The 19,329-nt window shown below is 52.1% G+C and overlaps 7 protein-coding genes across 7 annotated transcripts; 5 read left to right on the top strand and 2 right to left on the bottom strand.

The window, feature by feature from the left end:
* Positions 1–1,344: 1,344 nt before the first annotated feature.
* Positions 1,345–2,777, bottom strand: Aspvir_003926 (survival factor 1 family protein; the record flags this gene model as incomplete). The annotated part of the gene is made up of 5 exons (XM_043267164.1): positions 1,345–1,443; positions 1,498–1,874; positions 1,931–2,355; positions 2,467–2,682; positions 2,758–2,777. The coding sequence occupies 5 exons, from the start codon at positions 2,775–2,777 to the stop codon at positions 1,345–1,347; spliced, it is 1,137 nt and encodes a 378-aa protein (XP_043123099.1).
* Positions 2,778–3,250: 473 nt separating this feature from the next.
* On the top strand, positions 3,251–3,811 carry Aspvir_003925 (mitochondrial 54S ribosomal protein uL11m; the record flags this gene model as incomplete). Its single annotated transcript, XM_043267163.1, has 2 exons — positions 3,251–3,379; positions 3,479–3,811. 2 exons carry the CDS (start codon positions 3,251–3,253, stop codon positions 3,809–3,811), a joined length of 462 nt encoding a protein of 153 aa, XP_043123098.1.
* Positions 3,812–6,700: 2,889 nt separating this feature from the next.
* Aspvir_003924 (putative protein kinase) lies at positions 6,701–9,380 on the top strand (the record flags this gene model as incomplete). The annotated part of the gene is made up of 4 exons (XM_043267162.1): positions 6,701–6,752; positions 6,816–7,111; positions 7,213–8,551; positions 8,614–9,380. 4 exons carry the CDS (start codon positions 6,701–6,703, stop codon positions 9,378–9,380), a joined length of 2,454 nt encoding a protein of 817 aa, XP_043123097.1.
* Positions 9,381–10,355: 975 nt separating this feature from the next.
* Positions 10,356–11,415, top strand: Aspvir_003923 (putative mitochondrial carrier protein (Pet8); the record flags this gene model as incomplete). Its single annotated transcript, XM_043267161.1, has 2 exons — positions 10,356–10,412; positions 10,513–11,415. 2 exons carry the CDS (start codon positions 10,356–10,358, stop codon positions 11,413–11,415), a joined length of 960 nt encoding a protein of 319 aa, XP_043123096.1.
* A 46-nt stretch (positions 11,416–11,461) lies between these two features.
* On the bottom strand, positions 11,462–12,154 carry Aspvir_003922 (cupin domain-containing protein; the record flags this gene model as incomplete). Its single annotated transcript, XM_043267160.1, has 2 exons — positions 11,462–11,581; positions 11,630–12,154. 2 exons carry the CDS (start codon positions 12,152–12,154, stop codon positions 11,462–11,464), a joined length of 645 nt encoding a protein of 214 aa, XP_043123095.1.
* Positions 12,155–12,952: 798 nt separating this feature from the next.
* On the top strand, positions 12,953–16,520 carry Aspvir_003921 (WD repeat protein; the record flags this gene model as incomplete). Its single annotated transcript, XM_043267159.1, has 8 exons — positions 12,953–12,989; positions 13,076–13,154; positions 13,250–14,519; positions 14,567–14,777; positions 14,855–15,813; positions 15,864–15,952; positions 16,010–16,184; positions 16,239–16,520. 8 exons carry the CDS (start codon positions 12,953–12,955, stop codon positions 16,518–16,520), a joined length of 3,102 nt encoding a protein of 1,033 aa, XP_043123094.1.
* Positions 16,521–16,950: 430 nt separating this feature from the next.
* Aspvir_003920 (tRNA lysidine(34) synthetase) lies at positions 16,951–18,992 on the top strand (the record flags this gene model as incomplete). Its single annotated transcript, XM_043267158.1, has 3 exons — positions 16,951–17,095; positions 17,161–17,334; positions 17,386–18,992. 3 exons carry the CDS (start codon positions 16,951–16,953, stop codon positions 18,990–18,992), a joined length of 1,926 nt encoding a protein of 641 aa, XP_043123093.1.
* Between the last annotated feature and the right edge of the window lie 337 nt (positions 18,993–19,329).

The following is a 19,329-nucleotide window of genomic DNA, read 5'->3' as shown; positions in this document are numbered from 1 at the left end:
TTCAGTTCCAAACAGTTAGCTCAACGACCTAGAAACCATACATTGTTTGCCCCATCTGTAATATCAAACAGTTAGTAACTGGACAACTCCGGGGATAAGTAAAGCTCACCCTTTGCAAGGCGTAAACGACCTTGAGAATCAGACATTCGTATTAGTATCCGCTCGCATTGGTTCAGTTCAACTATCAGAAACTCACATCTCGCGTGGTAACGACCTGCTCGAACAGATTAGCAAGAGCAGATATAATCGGTCAACTCGAAAGAATCCTCCACTGCGCACAACAAGGAAATCACCCAATGCTACTAACCTTTCTGTCATGTCTATGAGTCTTGGAAGACTCCAAGACTTGCACAACTTGAAACAGAATCTACAGATAGGGCAGTTAGTACATCTCCTTCGCCTCAAACAGATGGCTTGTTTCCCGCGGAAATGCCGAGGTTACGCTTTCCAAGGTGGTTCGAAGGGGAGGATTCTCACCTCACGAAGTCGTCCTCTGATGACGGAGCGTATTTCGGCGTAGATGTCTGTCTTTATCCGGACTACGCCTCCACGGCGCGCGAGACGGCTGTTGTTTCCGATGATGGTTCAGAGGGGAGGTCTCATTGGTGTTCTTGGGCGAGTAGCTTACCGGATAGCGGGTTTGGCTAGAGATTGTGGTTAGCGGGTTGGGCTCGGATTTGGCTTGTTGGGAACTTACTGATTCCGAGGATGTTGTCACGGAGGAAACTGTGAGTTTATAACGGTGAGCATAAGGTGGATGCGTACGGGATGCTGGTCGAGTCCCAACTGTCGAGGTCATAGAGCACAGCAGTAGATAGGCAACTTACCGACGCCGGTGGCCTTTTAGGAGGAGGCCTCGAGTATTCGGATTGGCGGCCAAGTGAGCGACATCCATTGTGACAGTAGCTTGATTAGAGTTGTGTAAGGTGGTTGTCTGTTGCGAAAGATCAAAGAGTTGATATGACAGATTGCGGGGGAGAATGTTGGAATGTGGTTTGCTGTTGGCAGTCGAGGAAAGTACTATAGTATAAATACTACAAGTTGTGTTAGCTTATTGTCCATTGTGTTGTGCTACAGGAGATGTCGTTGAATGGGGGTGAATCACTTACATTGAAGAGCACAAACATGAAACCAGCATTGTTGTGACCCCTAGATGTTGAGAAGAACCGGGATAGTAGCATTGAGGTTTGACAAGTATGAATAGCATTAAAAATTCTTTATATGAGTAATTAGGGTCACGCAGGTTGCGTGATTTATGAGTATCAACGAGAATGGGCAAAATAATACTCAAAAACGCCACAGACAAGCTCCTGCCAGGTGTGTGCTATATGTACGCAGGGTCATTCATGAGATGAACGTAGCCTCAGAGAACATGGAACCCTCCTCTGAGAACTCCTCGTCGCCGATCTTGAGCTTTAGAGACAGTTTCTCCTGAGGAGAATACTGGCAAATTGTTAGCTTGACAGACCGCATGCCGATTGTTAAAAGAGAACGCACCTGGAATATGTACGGCCGTGTCCCGGCAACACTTCCCGCAATGGTCTTGATGAAGCCTGGTACTTCAGCCATGACATCGATGCGGTCCAGCCGGTTACCGAGGGGCCCCTCGAGCTCAGCGCGGACGTCCTTCTCGTCCTTCGACTTGCCCTCCCAGACCCACTTGATGGAAGTCGGAGCAGGCCAGTCGCTGTCCGCGTCATGGGCCGTTGCGGTGTGGGTAGCCGAGTTCGTTGCACCGGCATAGATAATCTCGTCATCCTTGACGATCCCGCCGACATTGACGACTGTCGAGCCGTACGAGGGCGGTGTGGTATATTCCATCATGACGGCAGAGTATGAGGGGGTCTGGAAGTTGACAAAGTTCCACCGTGCAGCTATTGCCGGCTCAGTATTCTCATTTACGTTTATACTACAAGGTGGGGGAACTCACCAGCGTGATGGGGCTTCATGCCCTGGATGGCATGAATGAACACTCCCCGACCGGTGAGGTCATAAGTCTTCTCCTTCGTCGTGATTGTACCCTCAACACGGCACCGAGGCCAGAAGGCATGCATCATGGAGCCCCAAGGGTTCGCAGGATCGGTCCCGAAATGAGATGTGCCGTCCTTTCCTACGACGAAACCGGGGGCGGCGCGGGTGAACGTCAGATTCACCAGGCTGTCCTCGTTGACGGCAGACTTGATGGTGTACGCATTTCCCTCCTCATTCAGCGTCAAGGCGAGATTGTCGGCTCCGAAGGAGAGCATGTTCTCATCGAACATGAAGTTGTATAGGGGGTCGGAGTGCCAGATGTGGGGTTGATCGCCTTTGAGGTTAAAGATCTTTGAGTTGAACTGCGCAGTAGTGTGGATTCCTCTGCACGAGTGTCAGGTATTGAAGCAGCCATGATACACAAGGCCCAATTGCAGTGTCGACAGGCGCAAAATGAGGCCTGAGAATTGCAACAGCCGGAACAGTTCCACTCACGCGATGTTGCTGTAGATGACCTGCACCATGACCAGAGTGCCATTGTCGGCCATCACATAAAAGGTCTCAGTCTCAACATTGGTATATTGATAGGCGCGCCACCGCAGGTCGTCCTTGGTCAACTCGGTATAAGGGGTATGCTGTGCTTGTTGGGCAACAGACTGAATGGCCTCGGGGCCATAGATGGGCTCCTGAGTGCCCGCAACACTTGCGAGGCTACATATAGCATGATCAATCAGTATGGTCGATATTATACATCAAAAATGAGACGAGACCGGAGAAATAGCATACGTAGACTTGAGCCAGTTCATGATGGGCAGATAGGAGATGATGATTGTGAGGTCAAGGTGAGGGAGGAATGAAGAGAGAGGGAAATCAATAGTAGCGCGCGGGGCACTAATGGCGTCGATCGGCTTAACTGCAGCAGCTGTATTGGCTTCTAAGAGGTTGCAGAGGTGATATTGATGCTACTGGTGACAATTACAAAGCACTATAGACTATGACGACAACTTGCTAAAATAGGTCCATCCTACGATCATGATTTTTCAACGACATCATCCCAATGGCGTCCCGCCTTGATCAGGTTGAGCCATCCTGAGCAGTCCAAGAATGCTCTCTTTATCGCCTTCTGCCGCCGGTCGGAAGATAACCCAAAGGGGAAGAAAACTCCGGCCCTGGGGCTTATCCGAATCCGAACAAAACTCGGCCGCAAATGGTTGGCTGATCACTTCGTTTTCTGTATACAGACATACCATTATTTCGTCTCTTTGCGTCGCATCTCACCATGGCGAAGAAGGCACTGGCTAAAGATCAGATCGTCAAGCTCATTGTCGGAGCTGGACAAGCCAGTCCCAGTCCCCCAGTTGGTCCAGCCCTGGGTAGCAAGGGTGTCAAGAGTATGGACTTCTGCAAGGTACGCTCCTCTCTTCAACTTCCTTATCCGGCTTTAATGCGGATCTGGATGGAAAGGTTGAGTTAGATGATCTTACTAAACCGCAACGCACCCATATAGGAGTTCAATGCCAGAACCGCGCACATCAACACCGGAGTCCCCATTCCCGCACGAGTCACCGTTCGTCCTGACCGATCCTTCACCTTCGACCTTCGAACCCCAACGACGACATATCTCCTCCTGCAGGCTGCGAACGTGGAGCCCCGCAAGAACCGCATCCGCGGAGCCATGAAGCCTGGCCACGAGACCGTCGGCAAAGTGTCCCTGAAGCATGTCTACGAAATCGCCAAGATTAAGCAGTCCGAGACGAGATTATCGGGATTGAGTTTGCAGGGACTGTGCAAGAGTATTATGGCGCAGGCAAAGTCGATTGGCATCCAGGTTGTGCCTTGAATAAGCACCTAGAAGAAAGGACTGTTCATCTCACGTTGTATACTTTCGCGATTCGTGCGACTGCAGCCATGCTGTTTTGGATTACGACACCGGCGTTGTTTGGGTTGGGCTTTTACAATGTGTACATTATAGGACTTGCATGCGATATAGAGCGTCGTCAAATACCCACAGCATTTGCGCGCACTGAATAAATTGAGTTGTGGAACTTGAAGACTGGTTGGCTGAGAAAGAAATGGCCGAGGCCAAATTGACGGCTCCTTTCCTTGGAGAGGTTACGTGAAACGTCGAGTGGATCATGGACTCTGCCTTTGGCTTTCGCCTTCGGTATTCTGACAAGCTTATGAGCGGTGTGAGAAGGGGATCCTTTTGCACCATCGTGTTCTGACGAAGGTGGTTCATAGCATTCCCGTCGTGCTTGGGCGAAGACCACCAGCTCCAAATGACAATAGAAGACAAGATACAAGACATCGACGGGGATGCTCACGGATAATTGCTAGTCAGATACCGCCGGATGAGACTCGTAGTTTTTTGGCTAGGTATCTAGACAGCAGATGTAATTCATCAATAGTGTCCAAGGGTTGCACATCATTCTCCGTGAATTCGCTTGGCGAGAATGGAACTGCACAAATCCACCCAATCCCCTGGGTATTGTAGTCTTGGCAGACTCTGAATAAGAAGACATGATGGACGACGCTACCAGCAGTCTGCAGATCCCTACTTGAAAGTTCATGGGAGTTGTGATTTGCTCTTGTCGACTATCAGAGTTCCGGAGTCGGTGAATACGACTACAAGTCATCTCCCAAACCGTAAGTCTCGCTACCCCAGCATTCTTTGTCCCCTCATACCTCCATGTTCTGGAATTTCCAGATAGTTGCTGACGAATTGTCGTCATCTGCATTGGGCTGCATTGAGACACTTTTGTAGAGTGAATGCTCCTCGTCTAAGAAACATGAGTTGAGCCCTCGGTATTCTCAATAGCTCCAGTTCATTTGAGTCATCCTTTCTAGCTCTCCACTCTCGACAGACAACTCTCCAAGGATAACAGTCCGAAGATGAAAGATAGAACAAGGATCATCCACTATGGAATGAGTTACTACCTCTCCAGTAGATATCATCAATTGGTGATCTCCATGCTAACCGGATTCAGTAGTGTCATATCAAGAGTCTTGGCATCCCAATCGGGACTAGTTATGCTGGCCATGTCACTTACCCCACCATGTTGGAGCTGCATATGGATGGGGTATCTAGTCATGTAGGTTATTGTACATAACCTAGGTACCTTAGGCACTCTAGTATACAAAGTCATAGTCCAGAGAGAATCTTGTACAGACGTTCAAAGAAAAGAGGAGATGATTATCTGGATGAGATACTCAAGCTCACATTATAACTAATGACATGAGATCAGCCCGCAGTTGACAGGGAGATTACCGTCCGCTCCAGGTAGGTAGGTACCTGTACCTTGCCTTTGCCCGCCCACCTTTCTATCAGCCGCTGCATGCACGATTCTTACCTAGTGAATCAAACACAATCCAGAAAAATCTAGCGGGGTAGAAGAGCAGCCATCTCGGTCTCCGCCAGTGCGGGATTGGACCGATCTCGTCCTGAGACTGTAAGGTAGGTAGCTGGCTTCCAATCGTGGGCCTGGGTGGTTGGTTGACACGGATAGACGGCATCCGTCAGATTTCCAGGTGATGAACGGACTGGTTCTTGTTCTTGGAGTTCTTGGACCCGGCTGCAGATGGGGCAGCTGACCTCGAATATGCAGGCCTGTGTGCCTTGAACTTGGTGGTTTATCGGTTCTACAGAGTATTTTTTTTATGATCTTGAAAAGTGCCGGATGTATACATAGCTCTTCAGTGCAGAGGTGAGTAGTATCTGCTGCGTCATACAACTTGAACAGACTTCCTACTTCGTATGGTAGATCGAGCATACTTCTCCACAATATTCCGAGTATTGTTACCTTAGTAACCTTTCTCTTTGTTGAAAGCTCTGTACCTAGCACGAGGAGAGGATCGTTCAATTATTCGCTCTACCAGCTATGACAGTATATCTGAGGGAAGGAGGATATTCGCATGGGTGTACTGTCGCCCGACTGCTTCGGCCAAACAAAGCTGAAATATGATGGCATTTCCGTCGCCGAGTCCCAGATCACCATATAAATATATGACAGCTAACTAGCATATTAGTATTTATTAGTATGATCGTTGATGCCTTGTCGCTTCAATAGTAAGTAAGAATGATTTGGAGTACATACAAACATAGTCGTAGTAAGGTCCACCCACCTTTGCTCTCGTTCCGTCGCCGCTATTGCCGCCGCCGTCCAAGCAAGCCCAGAGTCGACTCTTGAAAGTGGCTCCCAACTCTCTGCATCCGCCGTTCTTACTTACTCTTCTCCCCTCTCTTCATTCTTCTCCATTCCCCATTCTCCATCTCAGCGTTTATTTGTCCAAGGTAGACATTTCTACCAGCAACTACGACTTGTGGATCTTCCTATCTTAATCCCTCGTCCTCTTATCTATCATCGTCACCTTTCTTTCCAGACTTGTTCGATTCTTTCTCTTCTTTTAATTCCGAGCAGTGGCGATTAATAATTGATTCCAGCCCATAGGCTCAAAACTGTCCTCGTTGGAGCTGTTGAGTAACAGTCGGTCTGAGCAGAAGTTTTGCTCCGTCTTCCATACGAGATTTACCCCCCGCGCTCACTCCTTACAATTCCCACGTTATCCAACCCTCTACATCCTGTGCAGGGTTGACCCCGCAGGTACAGTTTACAGTCGCAGCAGGAATTACAATCTGAACGACAAGGATTTGTCATTTCAAAGTTTAAACCAACAGGGTTCGCAACTGTGGAGGGGCATGCGTTCCACAGCGTGGTTTTGACGAGTCCGTATGACGTCTGGAGCGACCGAGTTTGCCGGTACAACCAAAAACATGGGTCCTGGTAGGCAATGCTCTAACTTTTCGCCTGCAACTCGCACTCTAACGTACTCGACTTCAATATTAGCATCTCAGGCAACCCAGGAGCACACCCCGATGGCAGCTGGCCAGGCCACGGGTTCGTCCAACAGTGAATCTATGGCCAAAGCACAACCGGGTCAGGTTCGGTTTTCCACCATTACCGAAGAAATCGAGCCACCCGAGTCTTCAAACGCTCCTCAATCGCCCGAACCAGAATCCGCAGTGCCTCGAAAGGAGAACGATGACCTACAACGACTAGCAGAGAGCCTCCAAAGCTCTCAGTTGCAGGAGACTCGGTTGCGAAACTTTTCTTATGATCCCGTTTCTCTTCCTTCGTCCAGGGTATGTGGCATGCGAACGGTCGATGTTGGCTTTCGCGATATTATAGTATCTATCTACAAAGCCTAGCAGTCGGTGTAGACTAACGCTGCATTACTTCACAGGTCACGTCTCGAGAATCAAGCGATCGCAGTGCCCGGGAACCTAATGGCTCCTCTTTGCCGTCTCCCCGTGCTTCTCCGATGCAATCGCCTCCTCTTACACCTGCAGCTACTAATTCGCGTGAAGCCACACATCAAAGCGTTCCTCCTACCACCAATGCCACGAATAGAACCGCTGCAGCAGCCATGACTCCGCAAACGTCGCCTCCAGTAGTGGCTGAGAGAAAAGGGATACCGCAGAGCGCGCCCTCGTCTCGGCCGTCTTCCACCGACCAACTGTCCAAGCAGATCGACGTTTCGAAAACTTCATCTAACCCCTTGAACGGGCCGAAGCATCGGGCGCAATTCTTTCTCGGTCCCGGGGCTGAACCAGGCTCGCAGGAGGAGAGCCCGCCAATGACACCACGAGACTATACCCCGCCAGGCGCCATTACACCTGTGGGAGAGCCGAACGACCCGTATGCTCGCAGCAAGCGACCGCCTCAGGCTAAGAACCTTGCCCAAATCGATCAACGATTCATCTTTGGAGGCCGTGACTCCAAACGCCGAAGCCACACGACGTCAGCTTTCGCTCGTCCCGGAACCCCCCGMTCCGCCAGTGCTGGCGATTTGAAATCTAGCGACAAGCGAAGCGGTATCTTCGGCAGCAAGAAAGATTTACGACAGAGCGACAGCGGTGAAAGCAAACATCATGGCCACATGTCGGAACTCAAGCGCTTCTTCAAGATGGGTCACCACAAGCATAAGCGAGGCGATTCTCCCTCATCTATCCCGAAGCGGTCGAGCCGCTCTTCTGGAAAGAGCACACCCTCAGAAAACGTTCCTTTCGCCGATGACCACGGGCTCAACACGAAATACGGAAAGCTCGGGAAAGTTTTGGGCTCCGGAGCCGGCGGTTCTGTTCGGTTATTGAAGCGTAACAGTGATGGAGTGACTTTTGCCGTGAAACAATTCCGAGACCGTCATTCCTGGGAGACCATGAAGGAGTATTCCAAGAAGGTGACAGCCGAGTTCTGTATTGGGTCAACCCTGCACCACGGCAACATCATCGAGACACTCGATATCATTCAGGAGGGGGATCACTGGTACGAGGTTATGGAATACGCGCCCTATGACTTGTTTGCGATCGTCATGACCGGGAAAATGTCCAAGGACGAAATCGCATGCAGTTTCAAGCAAATCCTCAGTGGTGTGGCCTACCTACACGGCATGGGACTGGCGCACCGGGATTTGAAGTTGGATAACGTGGTTGTCAATGAGCACGGCATCATGAAACTCATCGATTTCGGCAGTGCGGTTGTCTTCCGATATCCCTTTGAGAATGACATTGTTCCTGCTTCTGGTGAGTTGTTTCAATGCGGACCTCTTCTTGGACCAGCGTAGCTTACTTGGTTTGTGTTACAGGTATTGTGGGATCCGACCCCTACTTGGCACCAGAGGTATACGACGAAAAGAAGTATGACCCGCGTCCCACAGATATATGGTCATTGGCTATTATATTCTGCTGCATGACACTGCGCCGATTTCCGTGGAAGCAACCCCGCGTCAGCGATAACTCCTATAGGCTTTTTGTCTCAACACCGACGCCAGGAACCCCTGTGCCGGATGCTGACCCGAAGCGTCACCGTCCCATTAAATCAGCTCCAGACCTGTCGTCGGTTGGCAACGAGGACAATCCGGCGCAACCAGCGGAGGAGAAGCACGGATCAAGTGAGCCTTCGGCACAACCGGACTCGGAAAAGAAACAAGCTCCGTCCACCTCCACGACGAGTGACGAGAACCGCCCTCCTGAGAGTCCTAAAGATAAGGTCAGCGGCAACTTCAACAAACCGACTCGAACAACGAGCAAGGAAGCGCCGCCTCTCCCAGCTTCAGCGCAGTCATCGAGTCAGCGTCAGGAGGTCATCAAGGGCCCTTGGAGGCTCCTGCGTATCTTGCCACGCGAAAGCCGATATATCATCGGTCGCATGCTTAAAGTGAACGTGAAGGAGCGGGCCACTCTGGAAGATGTTTTGACCGATGAGTGGGTTCGAAACATCGAAGCTTGCCGGCAGGAGGTAACGGGCGAGGTTATCAAAGCTTGCAATCATACCCATGTCTTGGAGCCCCCTTCGCCAGCGCAGCCAGTCCAGAGCAAAGCCAACAACAAGCCCAATAACAAGGCCAAATAAGCCTTCCATCTCACTTGTCCCTGCAAAATGTCTCTGGTCTTACAGGTGAAAAATGATTGCTTCCGAATTTTGGATACGATCTGTCTCTTACCACCATCCATCTTTCCACCTTTTATTCGCTTCATCCGCCTTTACGTCTACGATAGCCAAGGGACTCCCGTCTGAAATCCTATGGCCTTCACTTCGCCATGGAGCTGCTGGCGCCGATTCATCCTTTGTTTCCCCTTGCCACCGTCCTTCCTCCGAAATACGTGACTGTGTGAGCGAGCTCATCACACTTCTCACCCCCTCACCAGACTCATCCGTTCTATGTATCATTGTATTGTTGATCTCAGCGTTGGAAAGAGGGCTTAGTGATTATGCTTACCAGGCGTTGTGGTTTCTTCTTCGGGGGGCGGTCTGTTGAAGCAACATCCGGCTCCCGCGATAGATGTTTATTCGTTAGAGTTTAATTATTCTCTTTGATTGTCGTCGTCAAACTGAGGTGGTGAAGGGGCAGTTAGAGTGTGTCTGGTTTTTGCCAGGAATCCTGTCATTCTGTTTATATTACCAGTCTCTAATTGTGCATTCCCAGAGACAAAGTGGTTAAGTAGATATTATAAATCAACGAGAAATACCAAATGCGAAGGCTGTTCATGAGCTCTTCAACTGAGTAGTTTTGATAACCTTCAGATGGGCCGTTGACGTAGTTGGCGGAGATAGCGGACTTTATGCCGACTCCCACAGTGGGCGATTAGCGGAGATGGTCGAAATCTGGAGCTTCATTTTCGACACTCGCATTCTCCGTTTCTGCTTCCTGCAGCATTACAACCTTTCACGAATTTATTTCTCTCCATTATTATTATTCTCAATTAGCGTCTACAATAACTTCCAATATATTGGTTAGATAATTGAACCGCGCAAAATCAGTTTTCTTCTGTCCGACATGTTGAGGTAGAACGTGACTCAACTGCAACCTCAAGCTTCCTATCTACCATGGCCCAGCAATTAGAAGCAGAGCCATTGGTCTCCCTCTGGACAAGATCCCTGATTGTAAGATTGGTTCCTTTTCTATCCGTGTCTCCTTAATGCTATCTGTCAAGTCTTCCTCCGGTGGCTGAGTGCTAACCTCTTCCCTTTCCTGCGCCTCTAGTCCGGAGCGGTAGCCGGCCTCACAGTCGATTGCTCGCTCTATCCCCTCGACACAATCAAAACTCGCCTACAGAAAGCTAGACACCATGCTCCAAGCACGCTAGCACCCACCCTGTCGCTAAGACAAACCATCCGCGGCATCTATGCGGGTCTCCCGTCCGTGCTGTTCGGCTCCGCCCCCTCCGCCGCATCCTTCTTCATCGTCTACGACGGCGTCAAACGCTCCCTCCTCCCTCACTCCGGCTCCGACGCGGCCGCTTCGCGCTCCCACGTCGTCCTCACACACTCGCTCGCCTCCTCGATGGGCGAGATCGCCGCATGCGCCGTGCGGGTGCCGACGGAGGTGGTCAAGCAGCGGGCACAGGCCGGTCTCTTCGGTGGATCGAGCCTGCTGGCGCTCAAGGACATCCTGGCGCTGCGGCACCCGGACCCGACGGGGAATGCGAAGCGCGGGTACGGGCAGGTCGTCCGGGAGCTGTACCGCGGGGCGGGGATCACGATTGCGCGGGAGATCCCCTTCACGGTGCTGCAGTTTACCATGTGGGAGTCGATGAAGGAGGCGTATGCCAAGCGCGTGCTGGTGCCGTCGGCGGAGTCGGGCGCGGTGATCCAGGTTCCTGCGTCGACGAGCGCGATGTTTGGGAGTGTTGCGGGGTCGATTGCGGCGGGGTTGACGACGCCGCTGGATGTTATTAAGACGCGGGTGATGCTGGCGCGGCGGGGCGAGGGGAGCGCCCGCGTGCGCATCCGCGATGTGGTGCAGGAGATATCGGGGGAAGGATTCGGGGCGTTCTGGCGCGGGATTGGGCCGCGAGTGGCCTGGATTGGGATCGGGGGCGCGGTGTTTCTGGGGAGTTACCAGTGGGCGTGGAATACCCTTGAGCGGAAGAGGGAATCGCAATAGAATGTATATCTATATTTACCCAAGGTATGTACAGTAGAAGTAGACGTCATCCATCCTTCTTTAGCATCCAGCTCAGCGCCCGGCATTGCTCCTCCGGTAGCAGCGACTCCATCGTCTGGGGGTTCAGGAACTCGTGATCCTCGAATTCAAACCCAGGGACAACGGTCTGGCATGTCAGTATACATCCCTGCTTCTATATCGACATGCACTTTACCTCCGTAATCAACAACCCCTCGCTCTCCCCATCTCCGTTCTCCGAGGGATAATCAGGCAACAGATAACAAGCTTTATACTTCCCCCCCTCCACAACCCACTGCATCCTCTCCCCCTTGTCTAGGTCCGGACCGACCACAAACGACGTAACAGGCGCCGGGCCATCATGCGTCGCCAAGTCCGCGTGGATAATGACGTACCGGGCCCGGCCGCGGTGGAGACTGTGAATCGTGCGGCTGCGGTTCAGGTGGAAGAAGCACGTTGGGGAGTCTGGGGTGAGATAGTAGTAGATTGTTGAGGAGAGGGAGCGGGTATTGTCAGTGTTGTTGTTGGTGTCGCTTTGGTCTTTGCGGTGAGGATTGGGGATCTGCAGCGGGGGACGGTCTGTTTCGGCGTAGTAGCCTCCTTCCGGGTGAGGTTGGAGATGGAGGGTTTGGATGGTTGTTTGGACGGATTTGGATTTGGGGGTGGAGGTGGTGGGAGATGGGTGGTAGATTGGTTTGATGGACGGGATGGGGATGTCCATGTTATCTACAAGTAGGTATAGATGGAAGGATAGAGAGATGTGTTTTGTTGTATAGAATTTAGCAGTGAGAGTTACACAGCGCCATCCAGATGATATCAGGGTGGATACCAAGTTGGAGACTATGTGCTCTAGTCATCATGACAGTTGTTGTCACTGTCTTGGAGATGAGTGTCCACCTCGTGGCTGATCTCTAGCCAAGCCAGTTGATTGTTGAACAAAGGTTACACGGCCACAGGACTCGAGACTGAGACTGAAACATCGGCCCTGGATAGACTCGAACATATGGTGAAACAACAACGCTGATGTATAGTCTACGAGGTAGAATATATCTATCTGTTCCTGATGTGTTATGAGAGGCCGTTGTAGAATTAGGCTATTATCTGTCTATGGAGACTTAGCGTTCTGGAGCTTACTGCACAGACAATATCATGCCTGGGGACAATTTAACACTTTCTTGCTATCCCGCCTTCTCCTCTTCTCTCCTCACCTTTCTCTGGCCTTAGTTTGCTCCTCTTCTCCTCCCTCCTATATCTCTCTCTTTCGGTCTTTGGATTGGGCTACTTTAACCATTAATCTAATCTTCACTCTTTCTGTGTCACTGTTAATATCGTCATCTATGCCCTTAGATGCATCACCCTTAGTAACCCCACATTCTCTGCGCTCCTTGTGTGATCGTCCCCCGAGCTGTCCGGCGGATCACCACTAACCACTCCGCAATCCGCATCATCTCCCCGTCTCCGCAGCGTTTCTCCTTGCCTTCCATCCTCCTTCTAGTGCATCGGTCTGTATCCCTGCTGCATGGCACGGAAACCAAGTCATCAGAGGGTCACTTATGGTATGTTCTTTTCCTCATCCTACCTGTCTACCCTCTGGCCTGTCGCATTGCGACCCCCCACGGCTTATCTAACTGCGGCTGTTTAGTGCTCCCTCTGCCTGATGCGCCGGGTGGTCACCGACTCGGAGTAAATAGCTTGACCGTTGATGAAGACAATTCTATCCTGTGAGCCCGTCCCTACCTACTGCCTATGATAATTTATTCGAAAGTTCCTGTTGGATTATTTTGTACGCTACAGTAGCTGACTGCCGTCCTCTAAGATATTCCGCTGGCCGCGATGGAGTGATCTGCTCATGGGATCTCAATCTCCCCCTCTCCGCATCCAAGGCCTCTCCAGCTCCAGGCACTCAAAAGTCAGGACCGACTACTTTCAGACATCAAGTGCAAGCCCACAGCCATTGGATCAATGACATCGTCTTAACGCAGAATAATTCGGCCCTCGTTTCGGCTTCATCCGATACCACCGTGAGGCTCTGGCGACCACACTCGGAATCCACCGAGCTGCCATCACCCATCGGCAAACATGCAGATTATGTCAAGGCCCTTGCGACGCCCGGAGGTCACTCAAGTTGGGTGGCCTCGGGGGGACTCGATCATAAGCTTTACCTGTGGGATCTGAATGGTGGCGGCGAGGTTCTCAGCATCGATGCTTGCGGAGGCGAGAGCACGGCCAAGGGTTCTGTTTATGCTCTGGGGGCAGTCTCGTCGGTCCTCGCCAGCGGCGGCCCAGAGAGCGTGGTCAGAGTCTGGGATCCGAAATCTGGAAAGCCGATCACCAAATTCGTGGGCCATACAGACAACATTCGAGACATCTTGATCACTCGCGACGGAGATAGGATCATGACTGCCTCTTCGGATCAAACGATTAAGATCTGGTCTCTCACAGCAGGAAGATGCATGCACACCCTGACGATGCACAACGACAGCGTCTGGTCGCTCTACTCCAGTCATCCACAGCTGTCGGTCTTCTATTCGAGCGACCGTTCTGGCTTGGTTGCCAAGACAGATACAAGGCACTGCTCGGACGTGGATCAGGGCATCTGTGTCGCAGCGTTGCAAGAAAACGACGGCGTCGTCAATGTGGTCGCTGCCGGTGACTACATCTGGACTGCCACCCCCAAGTCCAGTATTAACCGCTGGTATGATATTGATACCACTGCTGAGATTGAGTCTCCCTCGTCAAGGGGCCCCGCAGGCTCTCAAGCAGCCAAGCCCGAGGAGTCGTTGGCCCAGAAAGGTCGGCGGACAAAGATACCATATGAGTCAATTCTACTGCTGTCAAGCACATCCACATTCCCCAAGTCACGAGTCCCAGCAGGTACATCCGAGGGCTTGCCGACGAACGGACAGCAGCGCTCACCCGATCCGGACCTGGACGACGATCTGGATCTCAATCTACCAGTGTACTCGCTACCCGAAGAGACGATAGAGGGCCAACATGGTCTGATCAAGCATTTCATGTTGAGTGACAGAAAGCGCACGCTTACGCAAGATTCCGCCGGTGAGGTCGTTCTTTGGGATCTTTTGAAGGTAATCTCTCGCCATCTACCCGACAAGGCTTCTTCTGACCCTTGCAGTGCAAACCCATACAATCGTTCGGCAAGCGCCATATGGACGATGTCGCGTCGGAGATCAATACTACAGAGAGCATCGCTCACTGGTGCACGATTGACATTAGGACAGGTCGATTATCTGTCATCCTGGAGCTCAATCGCTGCTTTGACGCCGAGGTCTACGCGGACGAGGCCGACCTCCATGATTACTCACAGATCCGGGAAGATCAAAGAAGTGGGTGACTTTCCTTTCCTGACCCTCGAATCTTCGATTGCCCTTTTCTCTTGTCTGATCTTACTGACCTTAAACAGTAAATCTTGGGAAATGGGTTCTCCGTTGGCTTTTTGCTCCCCTGGTGGATGAAGAGATCAAGCGAGATGAGCAGTACCGTGCGTCAGCCATTGCAAGGGCTGAAGAGTTGGCCAGGCAGACCATGTCAAGTGTCACGGCACCGATGGACATTCCATCATCGAATGCAAAGAATCTAGGAATACAGATCCCATATGATCCGTCTTCTCTCCACATGCGCCCTGGAAATGAATCATTTGGAAGCCCTACGACGCCCGGTTTCGGAATTCATCTTGCCACTACTCCAGGTTCGCTGACGTCTTCCATGCTCAATACTCACAACAATCACTTCGGCACGTCGCCGGGTGATTTCGGTGACCATCTCGCATCGCCTCATGCCGATGTAGTGAGGAATTCCATGTCTGACAAATCCGATTACTTCTCCTCCCCGAGACACCAAGGCTCAAATGCGGTGGATGCGACGACGCCGGGAGATCCTACTCCAACCGCACTGCCTCAATCGCCCGCCGAGCCTGATAAAGAAGAGAGGAAGAGAACTGGATCGATCTTTGGGAAGAAATTCCGGATGGAATTCCCCAAGAAGTTGGGCAGGACTTCCTCCGAGGTCAAGCCTCAGGTGCAGGAGGAGAAGGTGGAGGAACCGGAAGAACCCTCGGCAGTCAAAGAAGAGAAAGTTTTTGATAGCAATCTGAGCGGTTTCATCGAGAAAATCCGTCACGAATATGATGAATTTCTCGCGGCGAATCCGGGGCAGGAGCTCGTGTCAGCCATCACGCCAAGTCCTGATAACGAGACCCCAATGCTAGATATCCCACCTCGTACTGCCGTTTTCATTCAGGAGGAATCGGGAGATACCGCTGTGGCCTCGGATCTCTACAGAGGCAGTGTCGGTAGTATCGGCCAGGAGATTGACAGGCTTGAGAAGTCGATACCCATGTGGCTGGCCGAACTGCTTTTGAAGGTGACATATCTTCGGTGATTCGGATTATGAATATCGCTAATTCTTGGTAGAACCAAGTACCTGTCAAGGAACCCGTCAAGATCGCCTTTATGCTGAAGCCTTATGACGACCTGCTGCCGCCTGTATCCAAGCCGGACCCGTATGTACAAAACCTCCGTTGGTCTATTGTATTATGCTAACGGTGTAACTACTGTAGGTCGGTTCCTAATGGTAACGGTGTCAACAATTCTCGTTTGAATGCGAACCGGATGCTGCGTGCGAAGAAGATTCTCGCTTACGTGGCGGAAAGAATTGACCCTTCATACTCCGAAGACGCGCAGGAAGGCGCACTGAAGCCGGAAGAGTATCTGGAGCTCTACTGCCAGAAGATGGTGTGTACATGTTGACGCCAGACCACCTCGTACTGTTTTGCTAACTTGAACCAGCTCATCCCGCCCAATATGACTCTGGCAACCATCCGCGCTCACATCTGGAGATCGTCCGGCGACATGATTTTATACTACAGAGCCAATGGAAAGAAAGAGATACCAATGCCTGGGTCAGGCAGAGAAGGCGACCAAGGAAGCCAGTCGGCCGACGCAACGAATACGCCACATCTGTCGGAAACAGCTGGCATGGCAAACGGGGATGAAGAAAGTGCTCAGCCCAGCAGTGTCCATTCTCAGACAGCGTCGGGATCTGCTTCTGTGTCTATCCAAAACTCGTGAACTCTACGACTGGTCGTGCCGTTTAGGACGGAAGCTTATGAGGCGTTAAGGCCGAGAGCCGTGCATCGACTTTCTTCTCTTTAACCTTCTCTGTCATATTATTCTCTGTGTCCATATTGCACACCCGGAGTTTGGGATCTGTCTTTGCTACCCTTCGTGGCCTCTTCTGGGCCAGCTATTGTGGGAATGGCCTGCTCCAGACGTGTAGAACCATGTACTTGATCAATGTGATTAGCGATTACAAAAATTAAGCGAATTGATCTGATTCCTGTTGATGTTGTCAAGCGTAGAGGTCTTCAATGCCCACAAAGCAACCAGATATATTTCGTCCGCCGACGCCAAGAACCACCACTACTTTCTCACTCCGTCATCCATCTTTTCCATCAACATCAACAACACACATCATCCTTAAGTTTAGCCAGAATGATAAATGGCTGCATCATGTCTCTCCAGACAACTTTCTCACAAAGCAATCACAGCCTCCCAGTTCCTGGAGCATTTTCAGCGAGCATGGAGCGAGTCGCGTCTCTCCTGGGGCGGACGACAGGCCAATCGCCGTATCCCTCGTAACCTGGGTATGTCAGTTTGCATCCTCGCTGGATAATCACGGCCGCCGAGTTGTGTTCTAATTGTCTAACAGGTTTGGCCGTCAGCGGCGGCGCAGACTCTATGGCTCTGGCCTTCCTCTGTAAACAACTACAAGAACAGAACCTCGTGGACGAGTTGACCGTCACAGCCTTCGTCGTCGACCACAAAGCCCGAGAGGAGAGCAGCCGGGAAGCTCGAACTGTAGCTACATGGCTGAGAGATATCGGTAAGCCAGATGACGATCCTGCGAACAAGCGATGGACTAACAGCCACACAGGCCTGCAAGCACAAATTCTCGAGCTCGACTGGCCACAGGGCACCAACGTCTCCGCGTTCGAGACCCATGCCCGACGTCTGCGCTTCCAGGCCCTCGGCATAGCCTGCCGAGACAGATGCATCAGCGCCCTCCTCATGGGCCATCACCAGGATGACAACGTCGAGACGACCCTCTGGAGACTATGTTCTGGCGCTCGAGGTGCCGGCCTGGCCGGTATCCCACCCATCGCCCGGATCCCAGAGTGTCATGGTCTCTACGGCGTCTCGGAGAGTGGCTCCTCGGCGGTGCTCCTGCCTCGCGACGACCGAGCAGGCGCACCCTCTGCTCTCGTCGGGAACACGACCACATCGGTAGTCCCTGACAAGGACGAGGACAAGCAACCGGGGTTCCCCATGGCCACTGGCGGCATCCTCCTCTGCCGGCCCCTCCTGGCCTTCCCTAAGGCCTCCCTCCTCGCAACCTGCCACCAACACCGCGTCCCCTACGTCTCAGACCCGACAAACTTCGATCCAACCCTCACCGCGCGCAACGCCATCCGCAGCCTCCTGTCCTCGTCTTCCACCCCACTCCTCCCGCGCGCCCTACGGGCCCCTTCCATTCTCTCCCTCATCAAATCAAGCCACGCCCTAATCGAAGACGCCATCGCCCACTCCAACAACCTACTATCGCAATGCCGCCTCCTAGACTTCAACCCAAGCACAGGGACAATGCTCATCCGATTCCCCACCTCGCAGACGCAGCCGCAGCCGCAGCCAGAACAAATCCGTTCCCCTCACTTCCAAGCCCAGGTCCAATCTCTCACCCTCCGCCGCATCACAGAACTCATCTCCCCACACCCGCACAACCACTTTCCCCTCCCTAGCTTCGAGAAGTTCACCGCAGAAGTATTTCCCTCCTCGTCCTCGTCATCAACCCCAACGAACCGTCTCCCCTTCACACTGGGCGGCATCATGTTCCACCCTTTCCAACCCACGTCCACCTCTACCCCCAATCAGACCAACCATACCGAAAACGAAAATACATGGCTCCTCACTCGCCAACCATACATGCGCAACCGCGCCCCCTCACTAGCCCTTGAACTCCCCGACCGGGAATCAGAGGACATCTACTCGCCCTGGAAGCTGTGGGATAATCGGTACTGGGTGCGGGCCGCCGTGGTCCCGGACAAGGGAGAACGAGACTCCGACATGAGTGCGCAATACACGCAGTCCGAGCTCGATGGGGTCCGTCGGTGCTATGACGCGGAAGGGCTGTCGCTGGTTGTGCGGTCGCTGCGGCAGTCCGATTTGCAGGCCATCCGGGGCATGGCCGATGGACAGGGTCGCGGGAAGAAGCATCAGCATCCGGCTTTGGCAGCGCTGCTGAAGCGCCTGGCGCTCGAAGCTCCGGGGCAAGCTCGCTTCACCGTTCCTGTGCTGGTTGTTCAAAAGAACTCTGGTGGCAACGCACACCAAGTGCCGCTGGCGCTTCCCACATTATCTTACAGGTTACTTTCCGCTTCTCAAGCGCAAAGTCTACTTCAGACTTCAATGCCTTGGACCGTACGTTGGCAATGGATGTACAAGATGATCGATCAGGATCCTCTCAAATTGATGGGTTGGTTATGAAATCTTGCTATCTGGACTATACACATACATAGAGTCACGTTTAAGGTAGCGTTACCTACTCGGAGGATGGGTGAGAGGAAACCACGGAAGGCTATATTAGGCATATTAGATGGGATATTCTCCGTGCAGCTGGGTTAACGATGGTTGCTGAAGCAGGGTGCACCAGCACTAGTGCAAGGAGTGCATAAACATGGTGGCCCACCAGAAAGAAAAGCCTGTCAGTCTGACGAGACACGTGTGATTCAAGAAGACGGAATCATAGATAGGACCGAGGTGGAGTCCCTCCATAAAAATCATGATATTCTCCGGAGCAGGCACAGCGCCTGGGTTCGTTCAA

Source organism: Aspergillus viridinutans (assembly GCF_018404265.1).
Source record: "Aspergillus viridinutans IFM 47045 DNA, scaffold_2, whole genome shotgun sequence".
In the NCBI taxonomy this organism is placed as follows: Eukaryota; Fungi; Ascomycota; class Eurotiomycetes; order Eurotiales; family Aspergillaceae; genus Aspergillus; species Aspergillus viridinutans.
The sequence above is the reverse complement of the archived record's forward strand: the minus strand, read 5'-3'. Positions and strand labels throughout refer to the sequence as shown.